The sequence below is a fragment of the Tamandua tetradactyla genome, chromosome 3 (assembly GCF_023851605.1).
Source record: "Tamandua tetradactyla isolate mTamTet1 chromosome 3, mTamTet1.pri, whole genome shotgun sequence".
Classification (NCBI taxonomy): domain Eukaryota; kingdom Metazoa; phylum Chordata; class Mammalia; order Pilosa; family Myrmecophagidae; genus Tamandua; species Tamandua tetradactyla.
The window spans coordinates 121,874,492-121,894,086 of NC_135329.1; the positions used below are offsets into that span (position 1 = coordinate 121,874,492).

The 19,595-nt window shown below is 36.6% G+C and overlaps 1 protein-coding gene across 21 annotated transcripts in view; it reads right to left on the minus strand.

Annotated features, from left to right (window-relative positions):
• NEB (nebulin) overlaps nt 1-19,595 on the minus strand; it is a 232,784-nt gene that overhangs the window by 107,322 nt on the left and 105,867 nt on the right. For all 21 annotated transcript variants that reach the window (XM_077153803.1, XM_077153822.1, XM_077153820.1 and 18 more), the window contains 13 exons: nt 18,723-18,926; nt 17,116-17,220; nt 15,619-15,726; nt 14,046-14,357; nt 13,533-13,736; nt 12,663-12,767; nt 8,551-8,658; nt 7,378-7,689; nt 5,937-6,140; nt 5,374-5,478; nt 4,364-4,471; nt 2,786-3,097; nt 1,081-1,284 (listed from right to left, as the gene is read on the minus strand). In XM_077153803.1, the coding sequence (XP_077009918.1) occupies nt 1,081-1,284; nt 2,786-3,097; nt 4,364-4,471; nt 5,374-5,478; nt 5,937-6,140; nt 7,378-7,689; nt 8,551-8,658; nt 12,663-12,767; nt 13,533-13,736; nt 14,046-14,357; nt 15,619-15,726; nt 17,116-17,220; nt 18,723-18,926 (2,391 nt within the window). The remainder of the gene's footprint in view (nt 1-1,080; nt 1,285-2,785; nt 3,098-4,363; nt 4,472-5,373; nt 5,479-5,936; nt 6,141-7,377; nt 7,690-8,550; nt 8,659-12,662; nt 12,768-13,532; nt 13,737-14,045; nt 14,358-15,618; nt 15,727-17,115; nt 17,221-18,722; nt 18,927-19,595) is intronic.

Sequence of the window (19,595 nt, forward strand, 5' to 3'; positions counted from 1 at the left end):
TCTTCCAAGGATGAAGCTTTGTTATAGAACAATGGCACAGTAAAAAATCCCTAGACTACAGAGTCAATCCCAAATTCAAACCCAATTCTACAATTTCTGAGTTGTGTGATATTGAGAAAGGTAAATAACGTCTCATATTCCTCATCTCCAAGAGGGGGATAAGCATATCTTTCTTCTGAAGTAATATTTGAAGATTAACATGAATTATGTAAGGCTTCTGAGCCATAGTAGACATTCAACAGATTTTATGATACGCATTCATGTATGGCACAAAATAGTTTCTGGAATTTGATATCTGAGAGTCAAATATATATATATATATATATATAGCACATTCAATCCCACTGCCTGAATGTTTGAAAGACTTCCATGCAGGTGTTGGGGAGTTCAGTTAGGTTCAACTCAATTCAGTAGGCTCAATTCAATATGTGCATATTAAGTGCCTATTTGTTGGATTAAGAATTAGCTCCCTATCAGTTAACAGAACGATAGAACCTTAGAGGATAGAAGTAATTGTTTATCCTGAATGATAAAACCAAGAGTATCAATAGCAGCTCATTTTCAAAAATGGATATCAGGGCGGGCAACCATGGCTCAGTGGCAGATTTCTCGCCTGCCATGCCGGAGACCCAGGTTCAGTTTCCGGTGCCAGTTCATGTAATTAAAAAAAAAAAAAAAAAAAAAAAAAAGGTTATCAGCAACCTAAGGTGGAAAAGCAAACTGAACAACTGATTTGAGTTGTGCACTGACCCTGCTGTGAAACACTGTGTATTTCCCTGTCCTCACAATGAAATGCTAAGCAGCTATTTATATTCCTTACTGGCTGGAAAAAGAGAGACAATGGCTTGAGCCTGCTCTGCCTAGGGAGGCTGTGCAGGATATTCTAGGAAAATCATCCTCTGCTACACTTCTGCAGGTACACAGAGAACTGGGAGACACGGGATTGAGAGGATCATACAGCTCCAACCAGAATTCAAGTAGATGCTCTGTTGAGGGCCTGAGTGAAAATCAGGCCCATCAAATATGAACTGAGTCCAGGGAAGGAGTGGCTTGTGCAATGTGAAACAGTTGGAGACTCACCTTGCTCATTGTCAGGGCATTATTTTTTGCCAGGACAATTTCTGGGGTGTCTGTAATGCATGTAAATTGGAGCTGCTCCACAGGCTGGCGGTACTTCTTTTCACTCAGGATTTCTCCAGCTTTCTTCACCCTCTTGACATCTACAGAGTCGATGGGAACCCACCCAATGCCTCTCAGCCAGTCAAGATCAGCCTTGTAAAGAGCCTGAAAAATAAAATATCACATGTTTATAGAAATTACCCAGATATCCTGGTGCTTGATCTCAATTTAACATAATACAGATGAGCTACACAAATAAGATTTGGTTAAATTTCTGGTAGACCCATGGATTGCCTTACTTTGGTTTAGAATGTCTAGTCAAATACTTTGCTCCTGAAAGTGGCCAATATTTGCTATTTAAAAGAATAAAATCTCGTTAATAGCGTGCCATTTCAGTAATACACACCACCTAAGAGAAATTACTATCTGCCTCATAAAAGTATTAATTTTCTGATTTGACTGCCCATACCTCATCTTGTGGGAACAATACTCAGTTAGAATACCAGCTTTTTTCACTCTCACTGGGCAGTGGTCTATTTAGCCAGTCGTGCAAAACAAGGAGGGATGAATGCCAATGGCCAAACCCATGTTAGTGTGTTTTCTGGGGACAACTTAAAAATGGTGTATCTTTACACGTGGTTCTAATTACATGCTTCTAAATCAAAGAGTAGGCATCCTTTTACTCTAATTTATCTTATCCTCAGCACTCTTTCTTGTGTTAGAATTCTGGTAAAAAAAAAGATATTTTACCACAGTTTCAATTTTCTTCTTTGAATTTAAATTGACCGAAGGAGATTTTTTCCCCTTAAGGATATCACCTTTTTTATTTTTTTGAGTTTCTTAGAAACTCATGTTCACAAAGCCACTGCTTTATCATTCTTCCAAACTGATGATTTAGTCCAAGACTTTCCCAACAAGGAGTTAATATGCCAACGAGGTAGTACTTGAATCTCCAAAAGACAATCTACTGGTTGAAAACAAAAGTGCCTAACATATTCCTAAGAAACTATTGTTTTCAGTTTCTTAGAAAAACCTCAATACATACCATGTATTCTTAAACTTCCATTCACAAGCTATCACAAATACTTCCTATAAGTTAAATAATCAGAAAAATGATAATGCAATCTAAATTCATTTGGAAATTTAGTTTGCTTTAAACCAGGTATTCTTAACCTAGTGTCACTGAACTTGGATTGGAAAAAAAAAATGTTACATTTATTTCCATTAACATCTAACTAAAATATAACATTTCATTCAATTGTAAGTATAGGTAATGGGTTATAGTAGTATTAATACTACTGTGACTGTGTTGACAATAAAAATCATAAATACTTTCATTTCGCATTACAACTGTGGTAAACATGTTAAAGTATGTACATTCATTACTTCTTTGAAATTACAATAATTATTAAACTCAGTACTAGATCTAATTTAATATATTTATAGAAAAGATTATATATTACTATATCATAAATTTTTGTTAATATTTTGATAACTGTATTTCCATATGGTTGATTTCTGTTGAAATCTTATATATTGCATTTTTTGCATTTAAAAAATAGTGCCCAGAGGCTTCACCAGACTGTTAAGAGTCTATGGCACAAATGGTTAAGAATCCCTATGTTAAGCCATTTAACATGCGACTGAGGAAGATGTGACCACTCACATCACTCTGCAGGTCGTAGGCTTTCCGAGCCTGGATGACGTCGTTCTGATCGGGCAGGCAGGTCCACTCGTGCAAGGGATGCTTATAGTCTATGTCGCTCACCAGGACCTGGCACTTCTTGGCCTGCACCACCCCCAGCATGTCCACGGGGCTGCTGAACTTGGTCTTCCACTTCTCAAAGTCCTTCTTATACTCACGGTCACTCTGGATCTTCGCTGCATGGATGGACCACATTATCTTGGGGTCATCCTTGACGTTTCGGGCCCCAATGTGGTGGCCCAGCTGCTTGCGGTACCCTTCTTTGTATTTGTACTGAAAGAAGAAAAAGGGCAGGAGTCTAATGACAAGAACCTTTCATTTACTGAGCACTTCATAGTTCCATACACACATTGTTTCTTTTGATTTTTCCCCCACTTTTGTGAGGGAGTAGGATAATATTATCAATTCACTATATAAAATAGGAAACTGAGGCCTAAGGGGTTAAGTGATTTGGTCAAGGTCTCATCACTAGTGGGTGGCAGGGCTGAGACGAGAATGGAGAGCTTCTGGTTCCCAATATTTTCCGCCTTCTATTAAACTACCCTACTTAGTTTTGATTGCTTAATAGGTAAAGGAAAAACATCATGAACAATATAACAGAGTATCTACTTAAAGACATGGCTGTTTTCTCTAAAAATGTCTTGAAATGAAGACTATTATAGAATATATTGCTTGTTATTAGACATTAGAGTGAATTCCCTAGCTGAAGAGATGTGTTACATTTAGATAGAGTTTTTGTGCTACCAGGAAATAGCTCCCTAATTAACCTGTCAATGACACTGAACTTGTACCATGAGAGTCATCTCTTGGGGTTAAGACTTTATCTAGCTTTAAAATTCAAGAGTAACACGATATGGTCCAGTTTACTATGTGATTATTATCGTGTGAGCATTTCCAGCTTAACAGCTGGAACAAATATTAAGAAGGAAGAATAGAGCACAGGTCCAAAGCACAGGGCACTTCCAGGAGAAGTCTGGATTTGGGTTCTAAGGAAGTTCAGTACAGAAGAAGGGCACTGGACACCCAGAAGACAATGCTTCCCATGAAAAGAGAAAGAGTGGAGGGAAAACACAGGTAGGTGCAGAGAAGACGCTTTGCTTACTTTACAATTTGTTCTTGTGGCCAGTTAGAGTCATCTTAGGAAGAGAACCATTACCAACGGTTACAAAGGGTAAAACTAAACTCTAAAATATGTCTGTCATCTAGGCTTCCTTTTGTACCAGAATAAATTGATAGAAGTAGCAGGAAAGAGTTCAAAACCACTGCTCAGACTTTTTGAGACTCGCCAAAATAAATCCATTTTTATGTCCATTTACTTTTTTTTAGAATATGTCTCTATCTTTAAATAGGGATAATGGGCATTGTACCTTTTGCTGTTTTTTTTTTTTTTCCCTGTTTGCAAGTTTGTATACATGAGGAATGATTAAAGAGAATTGAGACTGGTAGGGATAACTTGTGCTTTGGCAAGAAAAACACTAAAACCTGCCATTTATCAAGCACTTTCAGTAAGAAACACCTCTTCCAAAAACTCTGACTTACATCACTAGCGATCTCTCTTGAAGCCTTGGCTGCTTGGATTGGAATGGCATCCAAACGCAAGTCATAACCTTCCTTCCTGGATTCTTCCAAGGCAAGTTTATAGAGTTTCTGTGGGAAAAAAAAAAAAGAGTCATTAATCATCACTCCTTTTACTAAAAAATGAAGCAGTTTATTGATAAATTTTTGCCATCCTCATGTAAATTACAGGGTAGTTTATGGTGGATTTGATGATAACTTTGCTTCTTAGGTGATCAAGACATGTTCTAGACTTTGGGATTTTATTAACTGGTAAATTTCCAAAAATTGGGGGAGATCATCACTTGTTTGCCAATATTTTGTTTTATCAAACAAGCACATGCAAAAAACAACAATTTACTATCATTATCATAAAAAACAAGAAAGGCCACCCTTAATACTAAAGAAAGACAGAGAACACAGAGACAGATTTTTTAAATTGCATGTATTTGGTTTTGTGAAAAACTCAATGCATTGCCCTTATTTTTCTCATTTTACTGTGGACTATCATGACAGACAGCCATCAAACTGTGGACAGGGGTCTGCCCTTAGGAAAATGTTAGCCCAGAGAGGATGCCCAAAAAAATGCTTGCAAAATAGCATGAAATGGTAACCGGAGCATACTGAAGTAGCAAAACAATACAGGGCATGATACCTTACTGGGTTCCAGCACAGTGCTGGTTCAGTAAATAGTTCATGAATGAATGAAACAATGAACTGATATCCACACTGACCAATGGGGGAAGCTTTAAGAGTATAATTCCTATTGGAATACTTTTCCTTAAGCATTCCATTTGATGGTTACATTCCAAAGGTTGGTTACTTTGTCGACCACAGCATAGCCCAACATCGAATTGTGGGAGAACTTTCTCTCTCATTGACAATGTCAGTTTAGAGGATATACAATAAATGAGTCAAAACATTTCACCAAGAAGACAGATAAACAGAGTTCATTTCTTCATTCCTGTTCTTTACAAGATCGACCATTTACTCACATCACTGTAATTTATTCGGTTGAGTTTGGCTAGCATGATTTCCGGGGTATCGGGCATGACATGGATCGTTTTCTTGTCATTATCCCAGGCTTCAGTATATAAATGCTGAGAAAAAAAGATGAAAAAAGTTATTTTGTAGTTCAGACATTTTTCTCCTGACTATGTGCCAGTCATCTCTCCTCCATATAAAGTAGAAAAGCTGTGTAAATTTCTACCTTTCGTGTGATAAATTACTACTTGCAAGAGTATTTAGTTCACTATTTCTTTGCCTCAGGGTTTTTATTGTTTCCTACTAAAATCCTTTCATAGTTTTGAAAGGTATAATTGGGTTTCAGTATTTAAAGTCCATCTGGAAAGAATTATGAAATAGTTACAGCACATAGTATTTTAACCATCTGTTTAATATTTTGAAGTATTGTAAGTAATTGGGTGGTATTGTAATGGGAAAAGTCATTTTAAAAGGTATCATAAATCTTGTGGTAATCTTTAGAGTACAATCATATGTGAGAATTTTCACCTAGTTCACCGGTAATTTACTCTGATGGTGAGGATTGCAGACTCACCTTATTCATGTTGATAGCATTGCTCCTTGCCAGCACCTGCTCTGGAGTGTCAGTGATACAGGTAAATTTCAGGGCATCTGGACGCTGACGGTAGATATTATCACTCAGTATCTCTGCCGCCCTCTTGGCTCTAACAACTTCCACGGAACCAATGGGAACCCAGCCAATGCCTTTCAGCCATTCGAGGTCTGACTTATACAAATTCTGCAAATCAACAGCAAAGGAACACATGTATTAATTAATATTAACGGACTGTATTAGAGACATACAAAAACATCAATGAACAGATTAAGCTTCCAATATCAAGTCAAACATTTACTCACTCACTCATAAGCATTTTACTGGGCCCTAAGCATTTGATTTTTCGGTACAGAGGTTCTATATCAAGAATGATGAATGAGGGCGGGCCGCGGTGGCTCAGCGGGCAAAGTGCTTGCCTGCTATGCCGGAGGACCTCGGTTCGATTCCCGGCCCCAGCCCATGTAACAAAAACGGAGAAACAGAATACAATAAAACAAGAAAATGTTTAAAGATGTTTCCCTTTCTTCCTTCCTTCTATCCTTCCTTCCTTCTTTCTGTCTTTCCTTTAAAAAAAAAAAAAAAAAAAAAAAAAAAGAATGATGAATGATCTTTTTCTTAAGTAAAAGATGTGGTCCTGCCCTTGAGGTCATTATAAGATTTCTACATAGGAGCTGAGCTTCTTTACCCTTGGAAAAAGTGCACTAATAGTTCCAAATAAGATCACACATTTAGACCAATGCCATGTGACTGTTATAATCCAAAAATTATTGCCTTTATTTCTATCTTCAAAGGCATAAAATATCAAGAGTGTAAAAGAAATGTGGAATTGTAGAGACAACACACTAGCTATTTCCTAAATTATTCATTTTATTTTGTTCTCAATAGGACATGCTAAATATTAAGAAGTATTAGATGACTGCTTTGGAAAAAGACAAGTATTATTCTGTTGGTAAGTATAAAATAAGAACTTTCATTTTTTATTTTATTTTTTTGAATTAAAAAAATAATTTAGCATAACATGCCTCTTTTCTATCTCTCTCTCTCTCTCTCTCTCCACCCTACCCTCTGCTGACAGGTACTTTTTTTTTTTTTATCTCTTTAGTCAAAAGCTTTTAGTGATGTATTTTTGAGGATTAAGTTTCATCTAACTCAGACAAAAGAAGCCTGTATTACTAGGAAGATAAATACTATATATAATTGATAATATTTATTTCCTCTTTTACAAATAACTTCTGGGGAAGAAAATGAATTATAAAAGACTGTAGCGTTTCCAATGGGAAACTCTTTTCACACATTCAACTGCAGATTGTTCAAAATATACAAACATAGCCCAGTCCACCAGACTAGTAAGAATCTGTGGACATGATTCTGCTCTTTCAATGAGCTTCTAACATGCAGATCCAGCATCAGGGATACTCACGTCGCTCTGGAGCTCATAAGCTTTCCGGGCCTGAATGACATCATTTTGGTCAGGCAGGCAGGTCCATTCGTGCAAAGGATGTTTATAGTCCACATCGCTGACCAATGTCTGGCATTTCTTGGCCAAAACGATACCAAGCATGTCCACTGGGCTGCTGTACCTTGTCTTGTATTTCTCAAATTCCTTCTTGTACTCGAGGTCACTCTGCACTTTGCCAATGTGGAGGGACCACAATATCTTGGGGTCATCACGGACTGTTCGGGCACCAATGTGGTGCCCCAGCTGCTTGCGATAAGCTTCTTTGTATTTGTACTGGAAGAGAAAATTCAGAAAATAAGAAGGAAGCACCAAGTTCTCTCTCATCCTTTCTGTAGTGAAGACTTTCTATGAAATTTTTAAGACTACAGGGAGGTTTCATAAATCTAGCTTCTGTAATACTATGCCCTGATGCATGCTTATGCCCAAAGGAGAGGATATGCTGCTAATTTGTGCGTTACTATGGAATAACTCCACAATTGATTGCTTTATATAATTTTAGAGATTTAAATGTTGAAAAAAGTGATAAAAAGTAAACATTGAAAGGGTAAGCCCAATTAAGTTCATTGTGTGAGTGATCCCATCTGAGAACATACCTGAGGGATTTATTTATACACTTAATTAATTTTTTTCTAGCGCAAATAAACTAAGAACGGTAGTTTAAAAATGCAAAATTCTGCCACTCTTGGATCAATACTCAAATTTTCCAAGAAAATTATACCTTCATTTTAGGGTAAAGAAATATTAATTCTTTGTAGATCTTACAACAAGGATATTTTTAGTTTCTCTGTTATTCTATAACCTTCTTCAAGTGATGGAAAGTTAGGCCTTTTTCTTTACTGGTCTCTTTGATTGCAGTATTATCCAAAGGAGAGCTTACTAGGTTTTATGAGGGCCCAGCATGCATTCATCTAATTGTAATCAAGGTATTCAATCTTGTTAAGCTAAGACCCTGAGATGCTAGTGATCTTAGACAAGTGATCTACTGTTTCAGGGCCTCAATTTCTTTGCCTGTTCATTCAAGGGAGTTAAGATGGGAAATGACTAAAGTGACATCCAGCTATTTTCTGGTAAGGAGCTTCCCTGTGCAGGGGCTGTGTAGGTAGGGACAGATGTCAGGACTTGATTAGCTCTTACATCACTGGCAATGTCCCTGGAGGCCTTGGCGGCCACAATGGGGATGGCGTCACTTCTCAGGTCATAGCCTTCTTTCTTTGCTTCTTCCATGGCCTGGCGATAGATGTTCTGGGGAAAGAAGTAGTGGCTTTTATTTTTTTTATTTTTTACATGGGCAGGCACCGGGAATCGAACCCGGGTCCTCGGGCATGGCAGGCAAGCCTTCTTACCTGCTGAGCCACCGTGGCCTGCCTTATTTTTATTTTTAAAAATATTTTTATTGACAAATTTTCACACACATAGAGTCCATACACGGTATACAATCAATGGCTCACAATATCATCACATAGTTGTGCTTTCATCACCAGATCATTTATAGAACATTTGCATCACTCCAGAAAAAGAAATAAAAAGAAAAAACTCATACATCCCATATCCCCTACCCCTCATGTAGTGGCTTTTAGATACGGGAAACAATTCACTCAAAAAATGCACTTTTGCAAAGGAAAACTATTTTAGTGTACAGATCTACACTATTATGTGCAGCCTTAAATTAAAAAATCTTTAAGAAAATAATATTTCTTTTGCTTTTTATTTACCCAAGCTATTTATTTAAATAAAAATTTCATAATCTGCAGGCTTTAACACTGCAATTTATCTTTGCACAACTCCTTACAGATTTTACACATTATATCATAGCTCTTAAATATGTTTAGATTGCTCAGCACATGTTCTTTTCATGAAACAGCCAAGACATACCGACTTATTGCACTCCAAATTTGAATTAGGAACAATTTGACTACTAGTGGATATGATTATAAATTAATGGATAATAATAATACCACAATGAACATGTACCCATATTCAAAACAGTGCTGAACTAAAGATGATCCCATTCTGAATTTATCTGTTAATATTTATTTGCTTCTCATTTATTCATTTTGTCAATTGCTAGAAATTGCTAGTAGACACAGGGATACCAGGTACCAATGAATTAAGAAAGATTCATGAGTTAAAACTCAAAATTGACAAAAGTCTCAATTATTTTTTTGTGAATAGAGAAACACTGCTACTGTTCAGTTATATATTTTTTATATTATTTTCTTTTTGGCAGGACAGATGCCTACAGAAAGTGGAACACAGGGGTAACAAGGGAGCATAGCTTGCGAACCACTATATTACATCTACACCAGCGGTCTTCAGCGTTTTTTGCTTATGAACAATGTACAGGAATTTTGACCCAACGCCTAAACCTCTTAAGATATCATAAATGCAAAAATAATTGTTAATATTGGTATTCAAGAAATCAAACCAAAATAAATAAAATACATGGATAAATGTTTTTTACACATTCAAAGTAAAATTTGTTGATCATTGAGATCAACAATATTTTTAGGCACTCATGGTATCTTGATTTGAAAAAGGCTTTGGCACATACTGAGTTAAATTGTCTGTTGGGCAGAGTTTATTAAAAGACTACGGGTCATATGTTAGAGAAATTACTGGAGCTGGTGCGCCTTTTTTCTTTATTAAAATAAAATTTTAAATTAATTAAGGGTCTTGGTGGGATATTTTTGCATGTTGTACGTTTGCAGATTATTAAGACGTAACAGTTTCCTTTCTTTTCAAGCTAGGATTTTACAAGGAAAAAGACAAAGTAAAAACAAGACTAAACTTATGTGTTTAAGATAAAATCTCAAGGTTGTCTTCCTAAAAGTTTCTAGAGGTGTTTCTTTTGTAATTGGGGAGTGAAGTATTTTATCTATTATATTTTTCCTTTGAGGAATAAATGTTTAAATGCAGCTTTCTAGTATAAGTGGGAAAAAATTAGTTTGAATCATCTTCTTGCTTCGGGATAAAGCAACAGATTTAATTTATTCTTCCTTTATTTGAAGAAGACACTGTCTTTAATGAAGTAAACAAGTTCACTCAACGTCAAGGCTGCTTTTTACAGTTTGTTTAGTAATCTGTTTTCCCAAGAGAACTGAAACATGTAAATGAAAATTCAAGAGGAAAAAAAAAAAAAGCATTTTGTCCTTGTCTTTATATTTATTGAGTGAAGTATGGAATAAAGCAACCACTGCAATGGGTTGAGAAGAGATTCAAGTAGGCCTCTCTGAAATATAATATTCAGAAGGGTTTTTAGGGAATTAACACAATCAGCCAGTTTTAAAGAAAGTAAATTCAGCTGAAAATTTTAGAATTAAAAAAAAAAAACCCCAGTTCAATTTCCTCTCAGCAGTCTAAGAAAAAACTTACCTCATCTGACCTAATTTTAACAAAGGGAGATATTTAAAAGCTTCATATAGTCTGGGACAGAAATTAAATTTATCTGCCTGGGAGAGAGGGACCTCCTGGGAAAAGCTAATCCAACAGAGAAGCTCAGTGGTCCAGAGTAAAATTGTACATTAAAAATGGTTGAAGCCCAGTAGCAAATGTACACATCAAAACTAAGGGTCAACTATAGTGGGGGGTATGGGGTATGGGATACTTTGGGCTTTCTTTTATATTTTTATTTTATCTTATTACTATTATTGGAGTAATAAAAATAATCTAAAATTGATTTGTGGGGATGATTGCATAAATATGCAATGATACTGGAAGCCACTGATGGTACTTCAGATGGATTGTATGATGTGTGGATATATCTTGGTAAAATTGCATTTAAATAAGGAAATATTAAAAAAAAAAAGCACGGTGGTTGCTATGTATATTTTGCAGACTAGCTTCATCAGAATAAAGACTTTCCTTTTATTTCTAGTTTGGGAACAAAATTTTTACCATAAACAAATATTGCATTTTTTTCCAAACAATATCTACACTTATTACAATGGTCATGACTGTTCTTTTTTTCTGTTAATGTGAGAAAGAACTTTGAATTTTCTAATGGTAAATTGATCTTGCATTCCTGGAATAAATCCAACTTGACCATGACATATTATCTTTTTATATAGTACTACATTTATTTTGTTAACATTTTGTCTATAGTAATTTTCCTTCTTGTAATGTCTTTATTGAATTACTTATTGAAGACTATTTCTGATGCCACAAAATAAAGCTGAGTAGGATTTCTTCTTCTGAAAAATAAAATGGTTGAAGCTGAGGCCAATCAAATATTTATTGGATCAAGTCCATTTTATAATGCTGGAAAAATGGAAATTATATCTTCTTCATTTCACTCATCATGGTTATTTAATATAAATACATTTTCCCTTTAGGGCTACACCATTCGAGGCATAAGTAATGAATATAGGTAAAATAATAAATATAATCAAGTCTTGAAAATAAGTACTTAAATTTTCCTATGTTTTCAAACTGAAGAAGTATCTACTCTCCTTTTTTTTCTTTTTTCAATGAAGGCACACAAACATGGAGGAAATTAGTTTTTTCTTGATTAAACCAGATAAATTTTTGCCTTTGTAATAATTGAACAAGAAGTTATTCCTATAGTGATGTTTGAATGTCAGATAAATGATGTCAAGTTTAGTGGACTGGAGATAGTTTATAAAAGAGCATATTGCATTGTTCTCAGGCAATTTTGAAATGGATGAACTAAAGACTGGTCATTTCAGTTCTTGTAAATAAAACTCAAGTTATTTTTGAGTGTATTAAATTTAATTGTCATGGGGACATGAGTGGGAATGGAAGAAACCAAAGTCTTTTAGGCAACTTCTTTGGACTAGGTTCTGAAGTGGGCATGTTATATATTCACCTGATTTCATTGTCAGAAAAATTCTTCAGAAGTATTTTTATCCCATTTTACAGATGAGGTAGCAGAAGAAAACAAATTCATGAAACTTTTGAGGCGGGTAACAATTTTTAAGGCAAGTACTAATCTGATAATTAGCAATAATCTAATTTTTAATTAAAGTGACAATGTATCTCATTCAATAGTAGATTTTTGAGGGTTTTAAAATTTTCTCCTGACCCGGATTTATTTTTGTTTTTATGTACCTTTCTATCGCTTTTTTTTTTAAACACCAAGATATATATATTTCAGGAAGGGTAATACTGGGCATAGAAAAATAAAATTAAGTTAATTGACTCACACCAGGATTAAACTCATAACTCTGGTACTAAACATCAACAAAACTCAATTGTTCATACCAAGGAAATAAAACAAATGATCTCACCTCACTGTAATTTATTCTGTTTTGTCTTGCCAACATAATTTCAGGTGTGTCAGGCATGATGTGGATTTGGGTCTTGTCTTTGTCCCAGGCTTCTGTATATAAGCGCTGCGAAGGATAAAAAAGGTTAAGGTACTAGAAAAACAAAATTTGTTTAACAGAGGAGTTTCCAAGCAAGAGATTAGAACAAGGTCGAAAGACTGCCTCATCACTCTTTGTGCTATATGTTACAAATTGCACCCTTTTAACTTCCTTGGTGTCATAAGATATTTATTGTCACTAAATACATGTAGTGTTTTGTGAAATAATATGTGCCCTTGCATAGAATAAGATATGAAGGAAAACACACATACATGTGTATGTGTGGTTATAAGTCACTCCTTCATGCTAAATTAAATTTAAACCAAGTACTTCCCAAGCATACACACACATCCATATCTACACTGTGGTTACGTTAACACATCCTTTTATGGTTTTATTTGTTTGTTTTCTAACTGCAAATGTGCCCAGATAAACCATCTCTAGATTTCTTTTTGATAATGTTATGAGATTTACATCTGAGTTGTTTGTTCTATAGCATCTAGATATGTATCCAGCAAGAAAGGAATCTTGACACAAAACCATGAACAACTTGTGAAGACTTCAAATAATTTGAACCCCAAACAGCTGCCCTACTTTTAATTCTGGCTATTTCACAAGGCATGTCAAAGCAGAAATTCCCACACATATTTTTTAGAGTCCTTAAATAACTGAACAGAGAACCAAACCACTATACATCGGATGGCAATTTAATTAGATAAAACAAAAAAAACTCAATTAATCACAGACATGACAGAGATCCCTCTTTTTATTTGCCCTAAATGGAGGGCTCACCTTGTTCATGGTGATGGCATTATTCTTAGCCAGCACCTGTTCCAGAGAATCAGTCACGCTGGTGAATGGCAGCTGGTCTGGGGCCAAGCGGTAGACATTATCACTCAGTATTTCTGCAGCCTTCTTGCACCTGACCACATCTGGAGACCCAATGGGGATCCAGCCAATGCCTCTCAACCACTGGAGATCCGATTTATAAACATTCTGGAGAGAGCAAACACAAAAGCAGTTATTATCGAAGTCATCATGACACTCAGTTTCAAAAATCATAGGAGACTGGATCATTTGGATCGTTAAACTTCATGTCTATGATTCTTAAAATAGGAAGGCGAGACCGGATACAGCCTCATGGCAGTGCGCGCCCTCCAAAAGAAGTAGGTTACAGTCAGCGAGGGACAAAGAGAAGAAACATCAGGGCGTCTGAGGACACTATTTAAACCGCTGTCCATGTCTTCTATGTGTTACTATTATAGGTGTGTCGCCAGTCACATGCAGCGGGTCTCAGGTACTCACGTCGCTCTGGAGGTCGTAGGCTCGCCGCGCGTGGATGACGTCGTTCTGGTCGGGCAGGCAGATCCACTGGTGCAGGTAGTTCCTGTAGTCCACGTCGCTGACCAGGGTCTGGCACTTCTTGGCCTGCACCACCCCCAGCATGTCCACGGGGCTGCTGAACTTGGTCTTCCACTTCTCAAAGTCCTTCTTGTACTCCCGGTCACTCTGCATCTTGGCCACGTGCATGGACCACATCATCTTGGGGTCGTCCTCAACCTTTCGGGCTCCGATGTGGTGGCCCAGCTGCTTGCGGTACCCGTCTTTGTATTTGTACTAGGAAAATCATCATCATCATCATCATTTTAAAAGTAAAACTGAGTGGAAAAATATTAGAAGTCTATTAACTTAAATACTTATTATTTTAAAATTGGTAATTCTTTCAGAGAAATAGAATCATCTGAGCATTGACTTCTCCCTTCACCCCAAATGTGATTAGAGTTCACGGCAATACTCTGATGGGAAGACAGTCCCAACCTACATAGCCTGTGGTTTGCACACATAAAGTCCCTGGAAATAAAGGCAGCTATACTTTTCAGAAGATCAGCCAGTATCCTATACTACCTTTTCTTCATCTTGGGGCAGTGAACTCGCTAACCCAGAAATCTTACATGATTTTGGAACACTATTCCTCAGTCTAGAAGTAATTTTCTGGCCCTTCATTGACCCATCACCCCTCCCACCTCAGACTCTGTTGACTTTCATTGGGACCTTTGTCTCCAATGACTGGAGAGTATCCCTGAAATGGACAGGATTGTGTCTCTTTTTTTTCATCCCACATGCCCGACACTGGCTGAGATCAACTTTGGTCAAGATTTGTGTGGGGTCATCCACAGTTTAGAAATCACACAAGTATTTGGACCAACTACCCACAAAAAGCATTTTATTAGTGGTGGTGGTGAGTGATGAATATGGATATTTAGTTTGCAACATCACAAATTTTAACACATCTGTACAGGAGTCTGCATTTTACAGCAAAGGACCCACTTCTTCCAGGGATAGCAGAAAGAGCTATCAGGTTCACCACTTTGTTCTTTTTGTTTGTTTTTGTATTCTGTTTCCATTTAAAAGAAACTCAGAAGGAAACACAAGGTAATTTTTCAAAGAAAAAGTTGGCAAAAATAAAAACCAGATTTAGGGAAAGGTATATTTTCCTAGACCAGGTTGTACCAAGTCTTAACCTGATATTGAACCAATACATGTAACCAAGTTAGTTTTAAATTCACCTGGCATTTTCTTATTTCTCTGGGGGCTATGTATCAAAATATGGAGGTAAATTTCTCATAATTATGGATTCAATTTTATACTGAACTTTAGGGCACCTGCTGCCCCCATGAAACCTACATATTCAAGGCTTTTGGGGTTAAAATATGAAAGAATTTCTTCAAATGAAAAACATCTCTCTGATTTAGAGAAATAAGTCAATAAGTATGCTCTAACAGGAATACGCCTGCATCTTCCTATCGCAGTAGAGACCCTGCCACCCTTGACCCCATCCCTCCATCTCTCTACATACATTTAAGGTGTCGCTACTCACGTCACTGGCGATGTCTCTGGAGGCCTTGGCAGCCACAATGGGAATGGCGTCGATGCGCAGGTCGTAGCCTTCCTTCTTGGCTTCCTCGTGGGCGAGTTTATACAGGGTCTATGGAAACAAAGTCAAAGGACTTAAGTCAAAAAGTTTGGCAGAAGCAACCTGGAGATTATCAAATGAGTTATTCCACATAATTACAAAAAGGGTAGGGATTATTAAAAATCTAAATTTCTATCAATAGTGGAGAGAAATAATATCCGAAGATATTACACAGGGTTAGGAACAAATGAAGCATATCAATGGGTATTGACACGGACAAAGGGCCCATCTATAAAGATTGCTAAGTAACAAAGAATATGCAGAAAAATACTTTAATATCATTCACTTACATATAAAAATATGCATACTTCTAATTTTATGATAAGCATACAATGTTTCAAAAAATGAGGCAGAAAAAAATCAAAGTACAATTTAAAACATAGTTAACTTGACTATGACCACAACTTGAAGATTCTAAATTTTGGTTACATCATATTAATAAAACAAGCCTCTACAAAATTGGCTTTTACTATTAAAAAATCAACAAGCAGTGTTGGTAATGGAGAAAGTTTCTTCCCCACTCTTGAGTTTTTCTCTTTATAAAAGGAGGTGAATTATTCTAACTCTGGCCTCTCTCTGCCCTCTTTACTGCTGGCTTTGCTTCAGAAGAGTTGCATTTATCTTGTTGAAAAGGATGGGATAACTGGACTTGCTCAGCTCAGCTCCCACCTTCTCCCCAGCAGGAGCGAGCCTGGTGCCCTCCTCTGCTCCTCCATGCTCTACACAAGCCTCCTCTCTGAGGGGGCAGCTCACCTTGCTCTAGTATGACCTGGGCCTGGGTGGGGAAACTTATTCTGGGGTTCAGTTAGCAGACCTGTTTCACTCTTGTGCAAATGTCTTCTTTAATCTAACTTTATCAATAAAAAAAAAAAGGTGAGATTTTAATCTCTATTTCTACTTCTCTATTTTATTTCTCAATTTGTTTGGGACCAAGGTGGGAAAGAATGCACATTATTGGAGGCCCCCCTGGTAGGGTTGGCAGAGTTAACAAATAAAAATATAGTATATCCAGTTAAAGTTAAATTTCAGATAAACAGCAAAGAGTTTTCTAGTCCAAGTATGTCCCAAATGGGACAATACTGTATCTGGCAATCATACTCCCTGGAAATACCAAAAAGGAGTAATTAAAGTCCTAGTAACCTGAATTGGCAATAGTCATAAACCAAAATGACAAGGTGATCTCAGTTTGCCTGTGGACTCCTATAGTAATATAATTCACCCTAGAGGTGAAAGGTTGGACGAGCTGACGGTTCACACGAAAGAGTTGCATGCCGATAAAAGTATTAAAAAAAGAAAAAAGAGCTCCATGCACCATGATAGTTGAGGCCTAAGTATTTCCACAAAAGTAAACACAGCAAAAAAAAAAAAAAAAATTGTAGCACCACAGAATTTTACCCCTACCTCACTGTAGTTGATTTTGTTCTGTCTTGCCAACATGATCTCTGGTGTATCAGGCATTATATGAATTTGAGTCTTGTCTTTGTCCCAGGCTTCTGTATATAAGTGCTATAAAAGAAAGTAAAGTATTGATAGAAAAGCACTTGATGGGAATTATAAAAAAAGTCAAATTAAAACAAGTCCATTGTTAATCTACTAGGAAAAATAAACCAGACTTGGATGTAAGACATTCAGTTGGAGGTCTGAGACTCACTGCTAATGATCAAGGTTAAAGGATGGAATAAACACATCCAATAAAGATTTAATATTCAGGATATATAAAGAAATCCTTCAACTTAACAACAATAAGACAAACAATCCAATTAAAAAATGAACAAGAACTTGAATGGACATTTTTCCAAAGATTCACAGGTGGCCAGACAGCACATGAACCATCAAGGAAATGCTAATCAAAACCACGAGATACCATTGCATACCCATTAGAATGACTGCTATTTAAAAAATGGAAAATTGTCAGTGTTGGAGAGGATGCAGAGAAATTGGAACACTCATTCATCACTGGCAGAAATGTAAAATGGTGTAACCACTGGGAAAGTCAATTTGATGGTTCCTCAGAGAGTACAAAACTATAGAATCACCATATGACCCAGTAATCCAACTATTAGGATACCCAAAATAACTGAAAGCAGGACTTGAGCAGATATTTGCACATCAATGTTCATAAAGGCAGTCTTCAGAATTGCCAAAAGATGGAGACAACCCCAGGGACCACCAACTGAAGAATGGAGAAATAAAATGTAGTATATCATAAAATGGAATATTACTCATCTATAAAAAGGAATGACATTTTGATGTATGTGACAACATGGATGAATCTTAAAGACATCATGTTGAGTGAAAAAAGCCAGATACAAAAGGACAACTATTGTTGGACAACTGCACTGATACGGTATAATTGGAATAAGCAAAGTCACAAAGTCAGAATCTAGAATATAGATACTAGGGGGTGAGGTGGGGATAAGGAATGGAAAGTTAAGGCTTAAAATGTAGAGGGGTTTTGATTCCTGGTGCCTGCCCGTGCAAAGAAAAAAAAAGTACAGGGTTCCTATTTGGCACAATAGAAATGTTTTGGTAATGTATGGTGATGATGGTAGTACAATATTGAGAATGTAATTAATAGCACTGAAATATATATCTGAACATGATTAAAAGGAGAAATGTTAGGATATTTTACAAAATCCATTGAAGTGCACGGCACAAACATTGAACCCCAAGTTAAATCATGGACCATAGTTAATAGTAAAATTACAAAGATGCACTTTCATCAGTTGTAGCAAATGTTCTGCACCAATGCAAGGTGTTCACAATAGAATGGCATATGAGAATCCCGTGTTTATGCATGCTTGTTCAGTAAACCTAAAACTTCTCTAATAAAGAAAACATTTTTTTTTAAAAAAAAGACAGATTAAAAGGATTTCAAGTATATAATTCAAAAGGTAAATTTTGAATTCAAGAGGCGTGAGCCCACGCTTTCATGGATAACTGACTAGTCATTGAAGTGTACTGGCATCTTTTGGCATCTTAGGATCCTCTGGAGCAGCTGGGCTCACCTTGCTCATGGTGATAGCGTTGTTCTTGGCCAGCACCTGTTCCGGAGAATCAGTCACGCTGGTGAATGGCAGCTGGTCTGGAGGCTGGCGATAGACTTTATCACTCAAAATTTCGGTCGCTCTTTTGCATTTTTCCACATCCACAGAGCCAATGGGCACCCAGCCGATACCTCTCAACCATTCAAGGTCTGACTTGTAAACATTCTGTGAAAAGGGATAAGGCAGAAATGCTTCATCAAGACAGAAAGATTTAGGGGCAAGATGCAATCGGAATCAACAATAAAGTGAAAAAACAAGTTTGCTGTACTAGGCAGGAGCCTAGGTTCAAAAATGACCCAGAACCATCTCCTATCCATAATAACAGAAAATTATCAAATATTTCAAGTTCTTAGGAGAGCAGTGCTTCCATTTATCTTCTTTTGTCAGTCACTTCAGATAATATTGCTAAAACTATAATGTTCACATGCACAGGAATAGAAAGTCAACCCGGAGTAGGCCAAACCATGTATGTGTTCTACAACTGCCTATTAAATAAATGTTAGGGAGAGCCATTCGGAACACACTGCAGCTACTAAAAGCCATATTTTCTAAGAATATGGATGATATGTAGAAATGCCATTAATTAGTAAGAAATGAAAACTAGTACTTAAAGTGTGTGCATATATTACACAAGAAAGGGGCTTTTTGAACAGTTGGACTAGACTGAATTGCTATCACCTTCAATTCCTTTTTCTTACATTTCAACTTTTGTCATGCCCTTTTTTTTAAAAAGAGAGAAGTAAAAATGTAATAATGATGTAGAACATCTGAAGCTGCGAGGCAGACTTTCAACGGCTGTCACACCATCCAAGATTTGGGACCATAACTATTTAA